The sequence below is a fragment of the Lotus japonicus genome, chromosome 1 (genome assembly GCF_012489685.1).
Source record: "Lotus japonicus ecotype B-129 chromosome 1, LjGifu_v1.2".
Classification (NCBI taxonomy): domain Eukaryota; kingdom Viridiplantae; phylum Streptophyta; class Magnoliopsida; order Fabales; family Fabaceae; genus Lotus; species Lotus japonicus.
In genome coordinates, this window is record NC_080041.1 from 30074640 (window position 1) to 30094002 (window position 19363).

General features: G+C 36.9%; 2 protein-coding genes and 1 pseudogene across 5 annotated transcripts; 2 read left to right on the plus strand and 1 right to left on the minus strand.

Moving 5' to 3' along the window:
- Positions 1-1292: 1292 nt before the first annotated feature.
- Positions 1293-2660, minus strand: LOC130732285 (polygalacturonase-like; annotated as a pseudogene).
- An 8112-nt stretch (positions 2661-10772) lies between these two features.
- On the plus strand, positions 10773-12537 carry LOC130734363 (WAT1-related protein At1g21890-like). Of its 2 annotated transcripts, none has more exons than XM_057586729.1 (4): positions 10773-11071; positions 11724-11786; positions 11990-12106; positions 12361-12528. In XM_057586729.1, exons 1-4 carry the CDS (start codon positions 10860-10862, stop codon positions 12515-12517), a joined length of 549 nt encoding a protein of 182 aa, XP_057442712.1. In that variant the 5' UTR covers positions 10773-10859; the 3' UTR covers positions 12518-12528. The 2 variants fall into 2 exon arrangements, with proteins under 2 accessions (XP_057442712.1, XP_057442713.1); XM_057586730.1 differs by having other exon boundaries at positions 10774-11071; positions 12374-12537.
- A 731-nt stretch (positions 12538-13268) lies between these two features.
- Positions 13269-16911, plus strand: LOC130734361 (protein FAR1-RELATED SEQUENCE 7-like). Of its 3 annotated transcripts, none has more exons than XM_057586727.1 (4): positions 13269-15344; positions 15434-15511; positions 15664-15765; positions 16606-16911. In XM_057586727.1, exons 1-4 carry the CDS (start codon positions 13269-13271, stop codon positions 16684-16686), a joined length of 2337 nt encoding a protein of 778 aa, XP_057442710.1. In that variant the 3' UTR covers positions 16687-16911. The 3 variants fall into 3 exon arrangements, with proteins under 3 accessions (XP_057442710.1, XP_057442709.1, XP_057442711.1); XM_057586726.1 differs by having other exon boundaries at positions 15598-15765; positions 16606-16910; XM_057586728.1 differs by lacking the exon at positions 16606-16911 and having other exon boundaries at positions 15434-15506; positions 15598-15743.
- Positions 16912-19363: the final 2452 nt, after the last annotated feature.

Genomic DNA, 19363 nt, shown 5'->3' on the forward strand with positions numbered 1-19363 from the left:
CACCCGAACAAGAGGTGTTCCGAGGCTGTATAGGTATGGGACTATACAGTCAAGGAGGGCATAAAGGATTTGATTGGTACTACTCATAACAACAAGATGCATCTTCTTTTCGGGAGCCCAACTCATAAAAACTTCATAGCTAAGTGTGCTTGACTTGGAGCAATATTGGGATGGGTGACCTCTTGGGAAGTTTTCCCAAAAAGTGGCGAGTGAGACAAGCGCACTGAAAAGACTCGTGTTGTTACGTGAGGCCAGTTCTCCAGTCGGGATGTTACAAACTGTCGAACCACAGGGTGCTAGAAAGCAACAACAATGCATCACAAACAACAAACACAAACTAGGAACTTTTTTGTCATCCTATTTAGTATTTATATTTAACTGATGAATTTGATTTAATGAATATTTTGTTAATATCATTTGTATGATGTTAAACACCGTGATGGATTTTAGATTTTAGAAAGAAAAAAATAGATGAGTGTTATTATGAATTAAATAATTGGGGTGGAATGTTGATTTGCATATAAATTGAATTGGGTGTTATTCAAACAAATCTTTAAGGGTGAGTATATTTTTAATCTTAAATAAATTTTTTGTATTAAATATTTGAGGATAGTTTAGATACTAAAGAAAAAAACAATATGAAAGATAGGAAATCCAAAGTCATTATAAATAAATTTAAATGTGATTAATTAGTTAATACAAATTATATTAATAAGAGATAATTTCTTAAAATTTTCAAATTAATAAGATAAACAAAAAATTGTATCCAACAAAGGGAAAACATTTGTAATTATTGTGTCAACTGATAGAAATTAAGTCTTGGAAAAATTGTTTACATGAACCGCATTTCGGGACTAGAATCATTAGCATCTCGTTTTATGGGGATGAGTTCTATACCCTTAAAGAAATAGAAAGTTAAAGAAAATATTATAATCTTGGACACATTATGACCATGTTTAGTCATTCTAAGCTGCCGGTGCTACACATGTAGGAGCTTTTCCAGTAACTATTGGCTTGACATTAGCACATTTGGCGGTTGCTGGGGCTCCATTGAAAGTAAGATCAACACCATTTAGCTCTAACAGTGTCAAAGGTACACACTGCTGCAAATAAGAATTACTCCTTCCGGAGTTGCTGAAGTGCCCCTAATGTTCTTGAACGAAACCTTGCTTATCTTATTTTAGATGGACTTGGCTATTTAAAGAAACCAACAAATGGACACAATCAGTCATATAAATTACTTTAGTGTATGGACAATTAAATTACTAAATTTTAACTATGAACATTATTTTTTAAAAATGAAAATATATGTTAACTTTTGCATTAATAAATATAAGTTTAGGATTAAATACCTTTTTGGAGCATTGGTTCCATGGACAATACTCTTGGTCGATGATAATAGGGTTCTTTACATTGACCATGATAATGTCTTCGAAATGCATATCGGTTATAGGAGCTGTTCCTGGGGTGCTAGCCAAGTCTTGACCTCACACCATTATCAGTGTTTGTCAAAGTGCAATTCTTTACATAAAATCCTTCTACAGGCTTTTCATCCGGGTACTTTCCGAGGCTACCAAACTAATACCATGACCTGGTCCGCAGTTGACATTTTGAACAAGTACATTTTTTATTCCATCACCTAATGAGACGCAATCATCTCCGGTACCAATATTTGTGTTAAGAATCTTCACATCAGTTGATCTTCCAACGTGGATTCCATTGTGTTCGGACTCAAAGCAGGGGCAACAATTTTGAAACCATCAAATGTAAAATTGTTGCAACCCAAAACATTGACATTGAAGCTTTTGCTATCTTTGGAAGTAATGTCACGAACAATTGAATTATTGACGTAATTAAAAGCAAAATTCTGTTGACATCAGACAAAAAGATCAATTGTTGATTTATTATTGTTTGATAAATGTGTAACATACTTGGAATGAAAATGCAAGAGTAATCTATATTTACCATGGGAAGCAAGGTGCAATGCTTGTTTTTTGAACAATCATTTCTTTTCCAAGCAGTTTCACCAACACCATCAAAAACTCCTTTACCCGATAAGGTGAAAAAGCTAATATAACTAAACTGCACCCATGTGCCAGCCCTTTGAAGTTCCTTGGGTTTACAGGTGCTTTAATTGTTCCATCAACTTGAACTTCAATATGGGCCTGCAAGGACCTTGGACCTGTACTGCACCCATCTTGTATGTACCATGAGGAATCACAATTTTGGCTGAAGTGGTTGACTCACATGCTTTTTTCCAAGCATTTGTAAAAGCCTTAAGAATGTGTAAAACTCGAATCATTATTTGATTATAAACTAAAAATAAATAATATATAGTACTTGCTTGTGATATCACCAATTTAGTTGGATAAAACTAAGTTTCGAGCGAAAAGTGAAATAAGTTTTTTCATTTCCAAAAGTGAAATAATTTTTTTCTTAATATAATCAATGATAAGATAATACCTGTGTTATATCTGCATTCGGTGCTCCGCCAAATTTTGATATCTCAAGGACCCATGATTGAGCTGTACTAAAGCCATAAAGAAATGAGACAAAAGCAATTATCGCGATATTGAGCTTCATATCCATTATAATTGTTTTTGTTAACACGCTATGTCCTTGCACTTCTTTTCAATTCATGAATTTGATTTTGAAGTATGTTCGAGCACTATTTATACTTGAATAGCAAAGCGTTAACATTATGAGAAAAATAAGGAACCTCTTACTAAATATATGATTTTTCCAATATTAGGTGTTTGTTATGTTTAGTACTATTACTAATAATCATCTATCACTCATTAATTAATAAGAAATTACTATTAATAACAACTTAGTTTATAGGAAGAGGCTATTGTGAGGCATGTTGGTATATGGTGTGTGGGTGAAGGATGATAATAACCTACAGTATAAGGTTTTCTGGATTAAATGTATATTTTAATTGTCAAATGAATTTTGAAATATACAGGTTAATGTTAATGTTTTTAAATTAAAATTTTTCCCTTTACTTCCCACATAAGCTTCCCCACATCAAATTTTTAATCCCTCACCTTCTATTTTTTTAATCTGCATTGTACATTTTAAAAGTAACACTTTCATAAGTTTTATTGAAAACAAATGAAGATAAATTAATCAACAACATTCAACATGGGAACAATCTCTCCCATGTGGGAAAATAATCCTTGATAGGCTATCCAAACAAAAACCAGTACAGAAAGAGAATAACCCCAAAAACTCATACCAGAACTCAATATAGCCTACAGGGAAACTTTAAACAAGCAAGAAACAAAACCTTGGGGAAAACCCCACTATTCTATTGCACAGACACACTAACATTTCATAATTAATAATTAACATTAAATCTACTCGGTATTATATGAATTTTGCCTCCAATTTTTCATAATTGTTTCCATCATTCTTATTTTCCTTAACTTCAAATAGCACATTTAAAAACGATGCCTCCTTATCGGTTCATCTTACAATTCTTTCCTTTATCTCTCATCCTCAGCCATTCTCTACCAAGTAAGACTTTACTTTTTTTTTTTCTAGTCCTCCACACTCTTTATGAGCGGCATATCCATTAAGGAGTTGATCAAGTGTGCTCTTCATCCTAATCAAATGGCTTGGTGTGAGTTCATGGAGGATAGGTGATTAATAGTTAGGGAGATGATATTGTGGTGCCCTAAAATGTTTTCTCTTATGTTTTAGTGTGTTTCCCTTTTTTTATAGAAAGTTCATGTTTTCATTTGTTTGTTCTTATTTTTCATTCAATTCATTATTCTTTTTATGCTTTTAGTTTTGCAGGTGGATCATATCTTTCACCATTGTCGATTTGCAATAGGTTGAATTCAACAGAATTATTGCATCCTTAAAAAATCATACATGTGTCTCACTTCATTCTTTGACAACAAGATATCAACTAGGAGTTTGCATGATAATATCCCTCATCTCTTGGCCCGAACAATGGTTAATTTATAATACATCAAGGAGATCACGGTCAAGCACAAGCCTTCGTAGCTTAATTATGGATTCTTCAATCCTAGGCTCTGATTGAGCAGTTTCTGTTGGTGTCATATAACGACAATTCTGAGATGAAGACGTAAAGGACAAATCGTATATAAAGTGATCTAAATCAAGTGTTGGGTTCTTGTCAACTTGAGCTCTAAATGTTTCACGATCAATATGTGCTGAAGGCGTGTGGAATGAAGTCAAAGACTTGGTACTGGATACTAGAGCCACTCTCGTAGTTATTAGAGAAGCGGTCTTCAGAGGATTATTTTCTTGATTAGGGTCTCCATATGCAATATCCGCTTCAATATCACTTGCGCATTGATCTAGGAATTCTTCGTCCCCTTCATCTCCTTGAACATTTTTACCCTGAAGAAGAAAATAAAGAGGATTATTTGTATCAGCGAATTAGGAAAGATAAAGTATCTTACGTTTATTTTGACACCCAATCTAAAGCGATGGAAAAGAGGACGATTTCACCACCTGAAGTACTATTATCACTTGATGTGATGTAGGAAGAATTAAGATGTAAGTATTTAATTAAGGTGGTGGATTGGCTTTCTTCAAGGCCTTTGGAGTAGGGGTTCTTTGCAAATGAATGAAGTAAAGAAGAGTTCCCAACAACAAATTGTAAATTGTGGAAATAGATAAGGACATGGGAATAATACCTGGTAAATTTCATCTTTTGCGGGTGTCAAGTTCTTGGAACTCGTGTATGTAGCTACGCTTGACGTTGATCTGACATAACTCTTTGATGGAATCTCGTTAAACATGATCTGTGAGGTTTCGACGAGAAGTTGGAGGTTTATTTGTTGACTTCCCCTTCTCGCCGCGAGCTGAAAAGGAATAAGGTCATTTATGCAAAATATTTGATTAAGGCCTACGCTGAAGGTATGAAAAACACTAGAAAGGGGGGTTTGAATAGGTTTTAAGTTTAAAAACTTTCCCTTTAAGATTTTAGCAAATCTTCTAAGTAACTAAGACAAAACGTGCAAGAGATAAAGAGAGGAGAAAATCACATAAGTGTTTTATCCTGATTCACTTGATAAATCCCTCAAGCTAGTCCAGTCCACCCGTTAAGGTGATTTCTTCCTTCGTAGAATGAAGGTAATCCATTAATCAAAGATTGTTACAACTGCACTAGCACACCTTGCTCAGTGACTTACAAATCTAAGAACTAGCAACACTAAGACAAACAAGTCTTAGTCTTCTCAAGGAATCTGACCTACCTGGTTCCTTAAGGAAATACAAACAAAGTTTGTGAAAAGTTTGGGTTTACAATGAGTTGGTTCTAAACAAACAGGAGTAAACACAATAAGAACAATGAAAAAATATTTCTAAGGTATTCGCTGGTAAGTTTCACTTGGATTGCACAATATTTTCTTAGTCAATTTCTTCTCTCTTCAGCCTTTAAATACTCCAAGGTGAAAGTTTTGTATCCGTTGGAAGGCAATTCTGGAAATTCCAGAACCTGTTGTGGCTGAAGCTCGTTAGGTAAGGCGACAGAATAGTACACTGCTTTTGTACTATTGAAAATTACATTTGCCTTATCCTAGTTGACTTCTGATCTTTGGAGACGCTTCGTGTTGGAACTTGTGAAGCAACTTGATCAAAGTCACGAGGAAGCTTGGATCCTCTAACCTTCATAACTTCTGCATCTGAACCGTTCACTCAGAACTTCTGGTCTTCAAAATCAGAAGTACTTTGGTCTTGAGAGCCAGATTTCTCTGGGTCTTGAGAATCTTCAAGTCTTCAGCTTCTGGACCGTTCGCTCAGAACTTCTGGTCTTCATAATCTTCAGCACCTGAATCTTCATAGCCCACATCAGAGCTTTAATCTTCAGAACATCTGAAGCATTGACAACCGTTCAGAAGAACGTAGTGAGTGCAGAAGCGTCTCAATGGTTACCATTTGGTCTTTATCTTCTGATGAATATGTCTTTGGATCAGAATCAGAACCTGATTGTCAAACACTTAAAAGATAAACGTTAGAGTACCATAATTGTTCATACACAAATATAAGCTTGTTATCACCAAACATAGAGTTGTACAACCTGACCAAATCTTGGTCTTACATACACATTATGAATATTTCTTGGCTTCCTCATATTTGTCTTCTTCTGCATCAAGATTCATAAACTCATATTTTGATTTCTTATTTCTCTCTAGAGTAATGCTTTAAGAGTTCATTTTTCGAGTCTGTATAGAATTTGACGAATGGAAAATGTGAAGACTCGGTAAGGTAAAATAGAAACGTTTTTCAAAAATAAGGGGAGAACTTTTCGTAATTACATGAGATCGAGTTCGCAAGGCCCTTCTTTTCAGACTTTGCTTCCTGGGCCGGGAGTTTTGGTTCTTGCCACTATTGCTTCCAACATTCGATAGTCTCTATTGGGTTTGAATCGAGATAGTTGTGGTTTTACATTAACAATCAAATATGAAGAAGTGGAAAAAATATGTTAAACCCTGAATGGGAAGTTTACTGCGGAAAATATACTTGAAGTAATGCAAAGATGGTGCTCAGCAAAGTAGTACATTGAGCATTTCTTCAAAGTTACCCTATCACAAAGTGGCTTAAATGAATTATCGACTCTGTCTAAGGAAGAAAACAAAATCCACTTTCGGAGCACAACGGGAAAATCCAAAGAAAACTTGAAGTTTGGAAAAGGCAGAAAGTTGGGGAAACGCATCCTCAAGGAAAATTTGTATTTGTCTTTAAAAGGAGGAAATCAAATTTTCAAAACACTTGCTTCGAGTTTCCTTATTATAGCTTAAGCCGCCTCGTGAAGGGTATTCTTTATTTGACAAGGTATGTACAAAACTTGGAAGTATCTTTGAAATGATTGAATTTATTTTACATGCGTACCTCGACTATTCCTAGAGGGATCTCCTTTCTACACACCAAGAGTTGTTGTTATATTATCGAGACACACCTAAAGGGGTATCTTGATAGGATCATAATAATAAGTCTACCAGTCCTCAAATAATTTAGTGCAAAAGTAAGATAATTCAAAGGGAACTTGAGTAAGTTCAGGGAATCTTTCCGTATAATCCTAAAGAGTATGCGCCCAACTTTCAAAGCTATCAACAAAAACATCAATGGGAATTGTTTCTTTATATGTGAAGAGTTTTGCAGGACGAAGTTGGCTCAGCTCAAATTTGTCTGATACAAGTTGAGGTTGAAGGTCAAACAGGTCTAAAGGTAAAAGAGAAACTTTTGCGAGATAAAACGATTTGCAAATTTAAGTCTCGTTGCTGAGTGGGTTGAAGGATTTCTAAACCACGCTAGGTTTTTTAAACTCGAGGAAGAGTTTCTAAACCACGCTAGGTTTTTTAAATTCGGATGCTAGAAGGCGTTACCTTCAGGAAGAGTTTTTTAAACTCGAGGAAGCAAGCCAAATATATTTTGAAGTCTTCCCAAGCGGATCTTTTATCATCTAAAGGAGTAAGGTGAGAGAGTCTTTGACCCTCAGCATACTGAAGAACATCATCAAGAGCAACCATAAGGAGTTTTGACTCAAAAATGATATTCATCCAGAGCTTCATCCAACCATTCCTAAAAACCGTCGTTGATCATATTCGAATGGTAGTTACTAGTAACTGCTACAAAAAGCAAACTGAAGCGGTTTGAACTACTGCAAAATGTACATATAACTGTTGAAATTTGCCTATTTTATTGTTTTGTCTTCAAGCTCATAATGTCTAAAATTCTAATCCATCAAAAATTTCTTACCAACATGTTGTGGGAGGTGTTTCTCCTGCATGATACTTACCATCTCAAATACCCTCAAACAATGACAAATGACTCTAAGTTCATACAAATATTTAGCCTAAATTAAATCTCTTCCAAAATTCAATTGGTTAATTTTCATCATTAATCAATTTTGTATTGATAAAAGACAATTGTTTTATGTTGGTTCAGGATCATAGATAGGAAAAATGACCATGGTAGAAGGGGATTATATTACTGTCATCAAGGACATAGAAAAATAAAAGTAGAAGTTTTTTTCCCCATTAAGTAGCATTTTCATCTGCAATTGAAGGGGTTATTTATATCTAAGTCAATTTAGTTACTAATGCCTCGTATGTGCTCGAAAAAAATTGTCGTTAGTAGGTTTCCGACAAACAAAGCCACTAGTAAGTTACTAACGATCTTATGCAACTGTAACGTATATACTACTTTATAAAATACCATTAGTTATTGTTGCCTACAAGGTGTCTACTAATGACCTTGTGGTCATGGATAACCTCTTGAATAAATTTGTTATTACATACAACGTCCGATTGTTACCGACGGTCTTTAGTCATATAAGTAATGACAAGTTTTTTCTGTATTGTATTGAGCTGCAACAAATGTTTTTCAGATTTCATGCTTAATTTTAATTCAGGCTTAAATATGTTTTTGGTCCTATGTATAGGAAATTTTTTGTTTTGGTTCAAATTTTATTTTATTTTGTTTGAATCCTCAATTTTCTCTCATTTTGCTCGATTGAGTCATAATTTGGTTATTATGCTCCCTACTTTTTATGGCAAAGAACTATTTTACTTTTAAATAGAACATACTTTCTTGCCATTTCAAAAAAGATTAGTTATGTTAAAAATATGATACTAATATACCTCTAGCAGTGAATTGTGCATTTTATATGAACCTTACTTTTGTTACATTGCACAATAACCACTAGAATGTGGTAATAATATACATAACATCCCTGCAATACAACTCAAATTTCAAGCCATGAACATATCTTCTTCTAAAGAAATTTAGATCTAAGCAACTACCCGCGATAAAGGTTTCTTTTCTTTCTTCTCAGTAATCAACGACGATGTTCTATTCTATATTTGAGGGTTGCAAGCTACTCATCAAACATACTTTAGAATATTTTGTTTTGTACTAAGGTTTTCCATAGGGTGGTTATGAACGGGTTCAGAAAAACGTCGTGGTTCGTCAAGTTAAAACTACCACAGGCCCATGATTGCCACTATTCCTTTGCGTCCTTTAGTTTGGTCGTATTTTAGGTCGGGTTTTGCACGTGCGGTGAAGTTTGTCTAATAAATGGTAACCGACGAGACAAAAAAATGGATGAGGAGGAAAACAAACTGATTAAATTTGATGGAACCGAAAAAAATAAAGTAGAGTAGTTCATTGTCATATATGTCATATTTCCATAAATCTAGAAAATTGTTTAAAAAAAAGATCAAAAAAAGAGAAAAAAAGATCACATAAAAAATACAAGAGGATGATGATCAATCTGACTTTGTTGCGCTTTCACCCCATCATGTGGTTAGTACCTGGTGGTGGTTCAAGGAGAAAACACGACATTGGTGCTCGTAGATGACAAAAAGGTAGCGCCTTCGTATGTCGTGGCCTGTGGGGAGTGGATTTACGTGAGAAGACAATAGATCCAGAGATGACAAGAGCATTGAGCGGATTGAACGAAGCATAAATCGTCTTCTTCTGTGAAGCTATTTCTAGATCTAGAGATGGGAAGTGCAAAAAGACGGCATGACGGCATATCCAGAGATAGGACTTGCGGACAACGGTGATGCAGCGAAAGAAAAGCGAGCTCGATCGAGAGCTCCCTTCGCGATGGAAGCTTGTGATGATTGCTATTCGTGACGACCAAATCGAGCAGCACGGTGGGTTGAAGAAGCTAGCACATGGCGGTTGGTTGCGGCATACAGGAGAGGGTTTGAGTCCTATAGGCTAATAGAAGCAACTAGTTTTTGTTTATTGTTGAGAGATGACAAAAGGAGAAGAGAAGTTGTGAGGCGCCACCGTCGTAAGGAGAGGAGAAGAGTAGGAATCAATGGATTTTTTATTTGAACTGAGAGAGAAAGAGGAGGCGTGGTTATGGCTAGGTTAAATTAATTAAATGAGTGGATGTGACTAGGTTAAATCTGATAGGGTCTTTTTTTTAACACTTCCTCAGTAAGAACGGAGTTAGGCTTAGCTACCGTCCAAAGTCCAAACCCACATGAACCCATAGAATTGGACTAGTTAAATCCGTGGCCGAACTGAATCGGCCCATTCAGTTAAAAAACCACTAATATGCTCGGGTTTGGTTCGCTTCGGCCCCTTTTTGATACAGCAACTAATAAAACTTGTGTAATCCACCAAAATTTCTATCTAATAGTTTTTATTTTTCCTAAGGACCTAACAAACCAAAATTAAATTGTAAGGTATAGGACTTAATAGTGGGCAGAATATGTTTTAATCTCCTCCATTCAATAAAATAATATTAAAACCTAATGGTTCTAAATCTTTGTCCATGGGTGGACCAATTTTTTCTTGATCCATATACTAGACAAAGTCCGGAATAAAACCCCACAAATTATTTGTTAAGAGTTGTTATCTTTTTGAAAGGGTTCTTATCTAGCTATATATTAATTAAGCTCTTAATTTGCTAAGTTTCTACAATGGGGTGTTTGCGTCTTTAGCATTATCTTGGCCAATCCACAAAACTGCCAAAATCACTTGCGGATAAAACAGGCAAAGCAAATTAGGTATGAAAAGGACATAATTAACACACGTATGTTTATAATTATTTCAATCATTAATGTAACCGGATAATAGAAACAATAGATTCTACAGTTCAAACATTTAACCACACATTCACTTATTTCTCTTTTTTGGCATACACCTTGCTGGAAAGTGGAACATAGAGAGATTATTGTGCGTCTCTCGTCATAGTGGGTTTTCATTTTCGAATTAAATAAGTAATAAGTTACTCAACATATCACTCATCTTAAGGGTATAAATATGGAGAATGCTAGTGTAATCAAAGCACACCCAACTTCACTACTACTTCTCAAAAACAAAGAGATCTATCTAGAGAGAGAGGTAATAAATTTAAGATGGGTGTGACAACGTGTTGTGACAAGGTGCATTCATGGTTCCGCGATTCAAAAGCGCTTTTGATAATCATAAGCCTGCAATTTGGCTCTGCTGGGATGTATGTTATCACCAAGGATGCTCTTAACAAAGGAATGAGTCATTATGTGTTTGTTGTTTACCGTAATATCATCGCCACTATAGTTCTTGGTCCCTTCGCATTTTTTCTTGAAAGGTTATAATTTCCCTTCTTCTCTTATTCATACTTAACATCGAGCATGCATGCGTGCATGTTCCACACACATTTTTACTACTTGATGAATATAATATGCATAAGACCTAGCTTTTCATTGTGTGATCAATAGTTGGAAGAGAGGGTGTTTCTATTTTTTACTTCCAGAAAAAACGGTTGGATTGATATTGACTACGTATGTCACATGATTTTGTAATCGTATTTGTTAAAATTGTGCGTTTCTTTTTAATTATATGAATATTATAAGATTTTACTGAAATAAACTCAACTTCAACATCATAAAATCATATGAATTTTGGGTTGTCTAAATGACCCATGATAAAGTTTGGGTTAAATAACTCATCATCCAATCACGTTGGAGATAAATGAGTTGGAAATAAATTAATAAATAAAATATAGAAATTTCAACTCACTTATCTCCAATGTGATTGGATGATGGGTTATTTAACCCAAACTTTATCATAGGTCATTTAGACAACCTCGAAAATTTTGAAATAGCACTTCTAATGTCTATACATTTCAGTATATAGATATTATCCATTACTTTTACTATTATTTCACCATGCACCAACCATTTTTTTAGGTTACTTAGTGACTCGTGTAACTAACTATAAGTCTATTTTACCTTTTTCAGGAAAACAAGGCCCAAGATGACAATTCGGATATTTTCAGAAATTATGGCTGTGGCTTTTGTCGAGTAATATATCATCTTTAACTTGTCATATATTGTGTAAATAGATAGAGTTTTGATTTTAGTCTACCTAATTTTTAAATTTATATACGTCTCCTTTCTATTTTTGTATTCCTTTTAAACTCATATCACCAATTAATTTTCAATCATATTGTTGGTCATTTATTTTTTAGCATACATATTAACTATGCTATGTCAATTATATACAGGATAATACTTGATCAGTGCTTCACCTTCCTTGGGATGAAGATGACATCAGCCTCTTTTGCATCAGCCGTGATGAATTCCGTACCATCCATCACCTTTGTACTCGCAATCATTTTTCGGTAAGAAATTTAATCAAATTAAATTATTAATTAAGTTTTATCTACCTGAATCAAGAAAATCATATTTAATTTTAAAGTTAAAAACAGAGTTTCTCCATAAATTAATTTAAAAACATAACAAATATATTATAATTAACATGTACTGAACATGAATTACAAATATATGGTTTATAAGCGAACATGTTATTAACATGATCCATCATATAATTGGTGTACTCGTTTTTATCACTTGCTTTATTTGCTGACACATGTAGAATGCTTGAACAGAGAAATAAGCACGTAGCATGTGAATCCTACATAGATTCCACCACCAAGTTTAGGGGGGTAGTTCCTAATGACTCTTGGACATATTTAATTTTGGGCGGATTCTACCATACCCCCAATGTATGGTACACGACTGACGAGTTATGACGTGTACCAATGGGGGAGCGACACCTGGTACCGTATTTAAATATTTGTTTCAATTTTTAACATTTTCCAAAAATATAAGAAAAAGACATATTTATTATTCATTATTATTATATCCAAGTTGAGTTAAGGTTAGTGAACCCATGTGGGTCCCTCTATGGTTAACACATTTCGAGGCTTTGAATTTCTGAGAGGGAAATTGAAGTGGGTTGTCACCTTTGGAGGGAGCAGAACAAAGAGTGCACGGCGGTGAAGGCGATTATGGCAGTGAAGGCGACAACGGCGGCGAAGGCTCCACTGTAAGCAGCGAAGGCTTGTTGGTTAGCTCCTGAAGCTATTTGAAGTGTTTGTTTGTGAGTTTCTTTCGGAATTCGACATTTAGGGTTCTAAGCTCTTGTTTTGTGTTACTGTAAGTCCTTCTCCTCTTTATTTAGTTTTTGTGTGTGTTTCTTTCGATTTATGGGTTTTTCAAGTTTAGGCCTTTCTCAAATGGTGAATTTAGGTTGTGTTTGTTGTGTTGATTTAGTATAGCTTCGATTTTTTGGATCTGAAAATGTACCATTCTGAAGTTGGTTAGGTAATGGAAAGTAATGTACAATCCGGTGAAAATGGAGAGGAAGAAGCCCATGTCAGTTTAGGTAACAATGGGCATGAATTATCTGAGGAAAATGGTGGTTCTACTTGAGTGGAGGATGAGGACGATGATGGTGCTGTGTATGAGAAGAGCATATTAGATTTGACAGAAGATGATATAATGGGTATGGAATTTGATTCTGAAGAGGATGCGATTAAGTTCTACGAAAGATATGGTCAGTGTTATGGTTTTGGTGTAAGGAAAGACAATGTCTATCGTTCTGCTAAGGGTTACATTGTTACTCGTCAACTGGTATGCAGCAAAGAGGGGGTGAGGCATAGAAAATACGTGCAGCGGAGGGACCGGGTTAGAGTTTCAAAGGGAATTACCAGGGTGTCATGTCCAGCTCGCTTCCGTGTTCGCTTTGAAAGCAACTCAGGTAAGTGGAAAGTTGCTTACTTTGTCAAGAATCACAACCATGTTCTGGCACCTGTGGATAAAGTCCACTTGATTTCTTCCTTTCGGCACCTCAATGATTCTGACAAGGCTCAGATTAATAGCCTTAAGCTACATGGGGTGAGGACTTGCAACATAATGGGCTTGATGCTGGGGCAGAAAGGTAGTCATGAGGCATTGGGTTTTACGAAGAAGGATCTGTTCAATCACATTGATAAGGAGAAGCGGATAAGGGTAGGAAACGGAGATGCAGTTGCTGCTTTGTCATATTTTCAGGCTAAGGCTGAGGGTGATCCAATGTTTTTCTCCAAGTATACTAAAACTGAAGATGAAAATCTCAAAGACTTATTTTGGAGTGATGGAGTGAGCAGAGTGGATTACCATGCTTTTGGCGATGTAATTGCCTTTGACAGCACCTATAAGAGGAACAAGTATAATAAGCCTCTTGTGATTTTCTGTGGCTACAATCATCATGGGCAGACAACAGTTTTTGCTTGTGGTTTGGTTACGGATGAGTCGATCGAGACTTATAAGTGGGTTTTGGAGACATTTGCTGAGTGTATGTTTCAGAAGCACCCGAAAGGTGTTGTTACAGATGGTGATTTAGCAATGAAAGAAGCAATAAGTTGTGTCTTTCCTAATGCCCGTCACAGGTTGTGTGGTTGGCATATTCAACAAAAAGCGCTACAGAAACTTAAGAATTCAGACTTTTTGGATGATTTTAAAGTTCTGATTTATGGCAACTTCAATCCGGATAGATTTGACCATGTTTGGGCTAAGGTTATGGAGAAGTATGGATTTGGTGATGATGAGTGGTTGACAAGAATGTATGGGATGAAAGAAATGTGGGCAACTGCATTTATGAGGGACAAATTCTTTGCAGGCATAAGAACCACGTCAATGTGTGAAGGGATCAATTCATTCATCAAGAGCTATGTTCAATGTAAAAACAGTTTGATTGATTTCATTCATAATTTTGAGAGGGCTGTGAAGGAGTACCGACACAATGAGTTAGTTGCTGATTTTAACACAATGTATTCAGAACCTTTGCCCACTACTTCCCTTGGTTATATTGAGCGGGGTTTCTCCCATAAATTGACAAGGAGCATGTTCAATGAAGTTAAAACTCAGATTCAATATGTGGGTGGCTTAAATATTATCCAAAGGACTGAGGTCAATGATGTGGTGATGGTGAAGATGAACAAGGCTTTGTATGAAAGGCGTGAGTATGTGGTGTTATATGACAAGAATTCTTCAAAGTTTGTGTGTGATTGTGGTCACTTTGAGTATTATGGAATTCCTTGTTCTCACATGATATGTGCAATGAGAAATGAGAGACTGGCTGAAGTTCCTGATAGTCTTATTTGTAAACGGTGGTCAAGGACGGCTAAGGTGGACTACATGACTCAGATTAATGACACTGTTACTGGCAATGATTCAAAGAAATTGGCGATGTTAAGGAGGGGTGTGCTTTCTGCTGCTTGCAACATACTAAGTGAAATAGCTTGTGAGAATGTGAATGATTTCTCTCAAGTCTTGCAGGACATATATAAGTTGGCTGACAGTGTTCAAAGGCGTAGGGTGGGAAACAAAACCATCCGCACTGGACCATTCTTGATTGGTGATCCCGCTGTGGTGATCACAAAGGGGCGCAAGAAGAAAGGTGGGAAAAAGACAAGGTTGTGCTCAAGATGCAGAATGCCTGGTCATACAATTCGCACATGCCCGGAAATGCGTGAAGGTCAAGGAGTTGGTTCCCACGACACTGCTATGAGTGATTCATCTGTGGAGCTTGATGATGTTAGTATACATTTGGAGTTCTTAAACTATAATATTTTATTCTACTTGTTTCAGTTTAGTAGTGATTTAAAATTAATTTGTGTGTGTAGGTTGATGAGGTATTGCCATATAATGTAACTATGCCTGGAGTCTCCTCACTTGAAGTTGCTGGAAAAGGCAAAGGCAAGGTATTATCCTTGTGGGCCATCTTTGTTTCATTCATTTTTGATCAGTACATGTCCATGAGCATTTTAGATTTAACTTTGTTTTACAGGATCAGAGTGTTAACGAAGCTTGTTCTCAAGATTTGAATTATCCTTTTATGACTCCTTTGACCCAGGAGTATTTTCATCCTGGAATGAACATCATGGATGGGTTCACTTTGCCATCATACCCTGGGATTCGCATATGTGAACCTGGATCTTCTACACAAGTCCCAACTGTAAGTGTGAATGTGTTCTTGAAAGGGATTAAATTTTGTCTGCCAAGATTATGTTTTCAGATTTTGTAACCAATGTTGGCAAAATCTATAGCAAAATCGCAAAATCCTAAGATTTTACGATTTTGCAGCACTGTTCCGATTCAAATTGCATGCAAAATCTTTTTTTGGTGGAATCCCGTAGAATCTTAGATTTTAATCGTAAAATCGTAAAATCCTATTGAATCTTACGATTCTAGTATTTTTTTAATTTTTGAAGCTGATTCCTAAAATTGGGGAAACTAGAGAGTTTTTTTACTTTGTGGAAAAAACAACCCACCACCCAGCATTTAGGGGATTTCAAAATTGAAGCTCTAATTGATTGTAGTTGCCAAATTTGAATGGTTCATTGACAAGAATTAATAACTGATTGTATATTTTGAAAAATCAACTCATGTGACCGTTTTCATGCCTCTAATTGCCTATTTAATTCACTCATAGTAGAGTGAATTGAATCACGCATTCATGCTCTGTTTTCTGTAGTCTCTATCTAGGTCTCTTCTTCTTATGTTTTCTCTTCATTCTTCAACATCTTTGTTTTCCTTCATTCTTAGTACTCTTATGATTTTGGATTGAGATTATGACTTATATGGATGTTAATCTAATGAATTTTTATTCCAATTTTTGTTAAATGATGTGACTTACAAGATATCAATGCTATTTTTTTGTTTTTCTATTCATGGTACAATCTTACGATTCAATTTACGATTATACGATTATCCGATTTTGAACCCCCTCTCCGATTCTACGTAGAATCTAGTTTTTCACAACATTGTTTGTAACTAAACTATTGTTGTGACACAGTTTGTGGGTTGCTTAAATGAAGTTGAGCGGAAGGCCAAGGCTGCACGCATTTATGTTAGCGATAGCAGTGGAGAAGATTGATGTCGTTGGGGATGATGATGCGGAGGAGTAGATGGTGAAGACACTTTGATTGACTGTAGTTTAGGTTGTGGTAGTTTTTGGATTGATTAATGGAAATGTTGATACCTAATAGCATACACTTTAATTAATTTGCACTGTGTTCTGTTGGTGCCAGCCACATGTGTTGTTATTCAATGCATTTAACTTAGGTGCCTTTAACTTAACTTATACTTATTAACTACGCTAATAACTGGAATAAAAATTTATTTGAAAAAAAAATACACACAATGACTCAATGGGATTCGAACCCGGGTCATGGGACTTAAAAGACATTGCATTTATCACCAGGGCCAGCCACATTTGTTGCTATTCAATGCATTTAAATTATACTTATTAACTTAGCAATTAACTGGAATAAAAATTGATTTGAAAAAAAAATACACACAATGACTCAATAGGATTCGAACCCATGTCATGGGACTTAAAAGACATTGCATTTACCACCAGGGCCAGCCACATTTGTTGCTATTCAATGCATTTAAATTATACTTATTAACTTAGCAATTAACTGGAATAAAAATTGATTTGAAAAAAAAATACACACAATGACTCAATGGGATTCGAACACATGTCATGGGACTTAAAAGACATTGCATTTACCACCAGGGCCAGCCACATTTATCGTTATACAATGCATTTAAATTAATACTTATTAACTTAGCAATTAACTGGAATAAAAATTGATTTGAAAACAAAATACACACAATGACTCAATGGGATTCGAACCCATGTCATGAGACTTAAAAGACATTGCATTTACCACTAGGGCCAGCCACATTTATCGTTATGCAATGCATTTAAGTTAATACTTATTAACTTAGCAATTAACTGGAATAAGAATCGAGTGTGCATCCGTGAGTTCTTATACTTAGGTCAAGAGCGGCGTGCATCCCTAATCTCACTCTCTTAGGGCTACCTTCCACCAAGGCTAACCTTTAGTGACTGATTAGGGTACCCGATGGGGTAGGTGGACCGAATCGAGTGTGCATCCGTGAGTTCTTATACTTAGGTAAAGAGCGGCGTGCATCCCTAATCTCACTCTCTTAGGGCTACCTTCCACCAAGGCTAACCTTTAGTGACTGATTAGGGTACCCGATGGGGTAGGTGGACCGAATCGAGTGTGCATCCGTGAGTTCTTATACTTAGGTCAAGAGCGGCGTGCATCCCTAATCTCACTCTCTTAGGGCTACCTTCCACCAAGGCTAACCTTTAGTGACTGATTAGGGTACCCGATGGGGTAGGTGGACCGAATCGAGTGTGCATCCGTGAGTTCTTATACTTAGGTCAAGAGCGGCGTGCATCCCTAATCTCACTCTCTTAGGGCTACCTTCCACCAAGGCTAACCTTTAGTGACTGATTAGGGTACCCGATGGGGTAGGTGGACCGAATCGAGTGTGCATCCGTGAGTTCTTATACTTAGGTCAAGAGCGGCGTGCATCCCTAATCTCACTCTCTTAGGGCTACCTTCCACCAAGGCTAACCTTTAGTGACTGATTAGGGTTCCCGATGGCGTAGGTGGACCGAATCGAGTGTGCATCCGTGAGTTCTTATACTTAGGTCAAGAGCGGCGTGCATCCCTAATCTCACTCTCTTAGGGCTACCTTCCACCAAGGCTAACCTTTAGTGACTGATTAGGGTACCCGATGGCGTAGGTGGACCGAATCGAGTGTGCATCCGTGAGTTCTTATACTTAGGTCAAGAGCGGCGTGCATCCCTAATCTCACTCTCTTAGGGATAACCTTTAGTGACTGATTAGGGTACCCGATGGCGTAGGTGGACCGAATCGAGTGTGCATCCGTGAGTTCTTATACTTAGGTCAAGAGCGGCGTGCATCCCTAATCTCACTCTCTTAGGGCTACCTTCCACCAAGGCTAACCTTTAGTGACTGATTAGGGTTCCCGATGGGGTAGGTGGACCGAATCGAGTGTGCATCCGTGAGTTCTTATACTTAGGTCAAGAGCGGCGTGCATCCCTAATCTCACTCTCTTAGGGCTACCTTCCACCAAGGCTAACCTTTAGTGACTGATTAGGGTACCCGATGGGGTAGGTGGACCGAATCGAGTGTGCATCCGTGAGTTCTTATACTTAGGTCAAGAGCGGCGTGCATCCCTAATCTCACTCTCTTAGGGCTATCATCCACCAAGGCTAACCTTTAGTGACTGATTAGGGTACCCGATGGGGTAGGTGGACCGAATCGAGTGTGCATCCGTGAGTTCTTATACTTAGGTCAAGAGCGGCGTGCATCCCTAATCTCACTCTCTTAGGGCTACCTTCCACCAAGGCTAACCTTTAGTGACTGATTAGGGTTCCCGATGGCGTACGTGGACCGAATCGAGTGTGCATCCGTGAGTTCTTATACTTAGGCCAAGAGCGGCGTGCATCCCTAATCTCACTCTCTTAGGGCTACCTTCCACCAAGGCTAACCTTTAGTGACTGATTAGGGTACCCGATGGCGTAGGTGGACCGAATCGAGTGTGCATCCGTGAGTTCTTATACTTAGGTCAAGAGCGGCGTGCATCCCTAATCTCACTCTCTTAGGGCTAACCTTTAGTGACTGATTAGGGTACCCGATGGCATAGGTGGACCGAATCGAGTGTGCATCCGTGAGTTCTTATACTTAGGTCAAGAGCGGCGTGCA

Excerpts from the sequence above, each read along its gene's own strand:
- LOC130734363 (XM_057586729.1), top strand. The coding sequence starts at position 10,860 with ATGGGTGTGACAACGTGTTGTGACAAGGTGCATTCATGGTTCCGCGAT. Across the intron at positions 11,072-11,723 it reads TTCGCATTTTTTCTTGAAAG|GAAAACAAGGCCCAAGATGA; the intron begins GTTATAATTTCC and ends TACCTTTTTCAG. Across the intron at positions 11,787-11,989 it reads ATGGCTGTGGCTTTTGTCGA|GATAATACTTGATCAGTGCT; the intron begins GTAATATATCAT and ends AATTATATACAG.
- LOC130734361 (XM_057586726.1), top strand. The coding sequence starts at position 13,269 with ATGGGTATGGAATTTGATTCTGAAGAGGATGCGATTAAGTTCTACGAA. Across the intron at positions 15,512-15,597 it reads CTGGAAAAGGCAAAGGCAAG|GATCAGAGTGTTAACGAAGC; the intron begins GTATTATCCTTG and ends TTTGTTTTACAG. Across the intron at positions 15,766-16,605 it reads CTTCTACACAAGTCCCAACT|TTTGTGGGTTGCTTAAATGA; the intron begins GTAAGTGTGAAT and ends GTTGTGACACAG.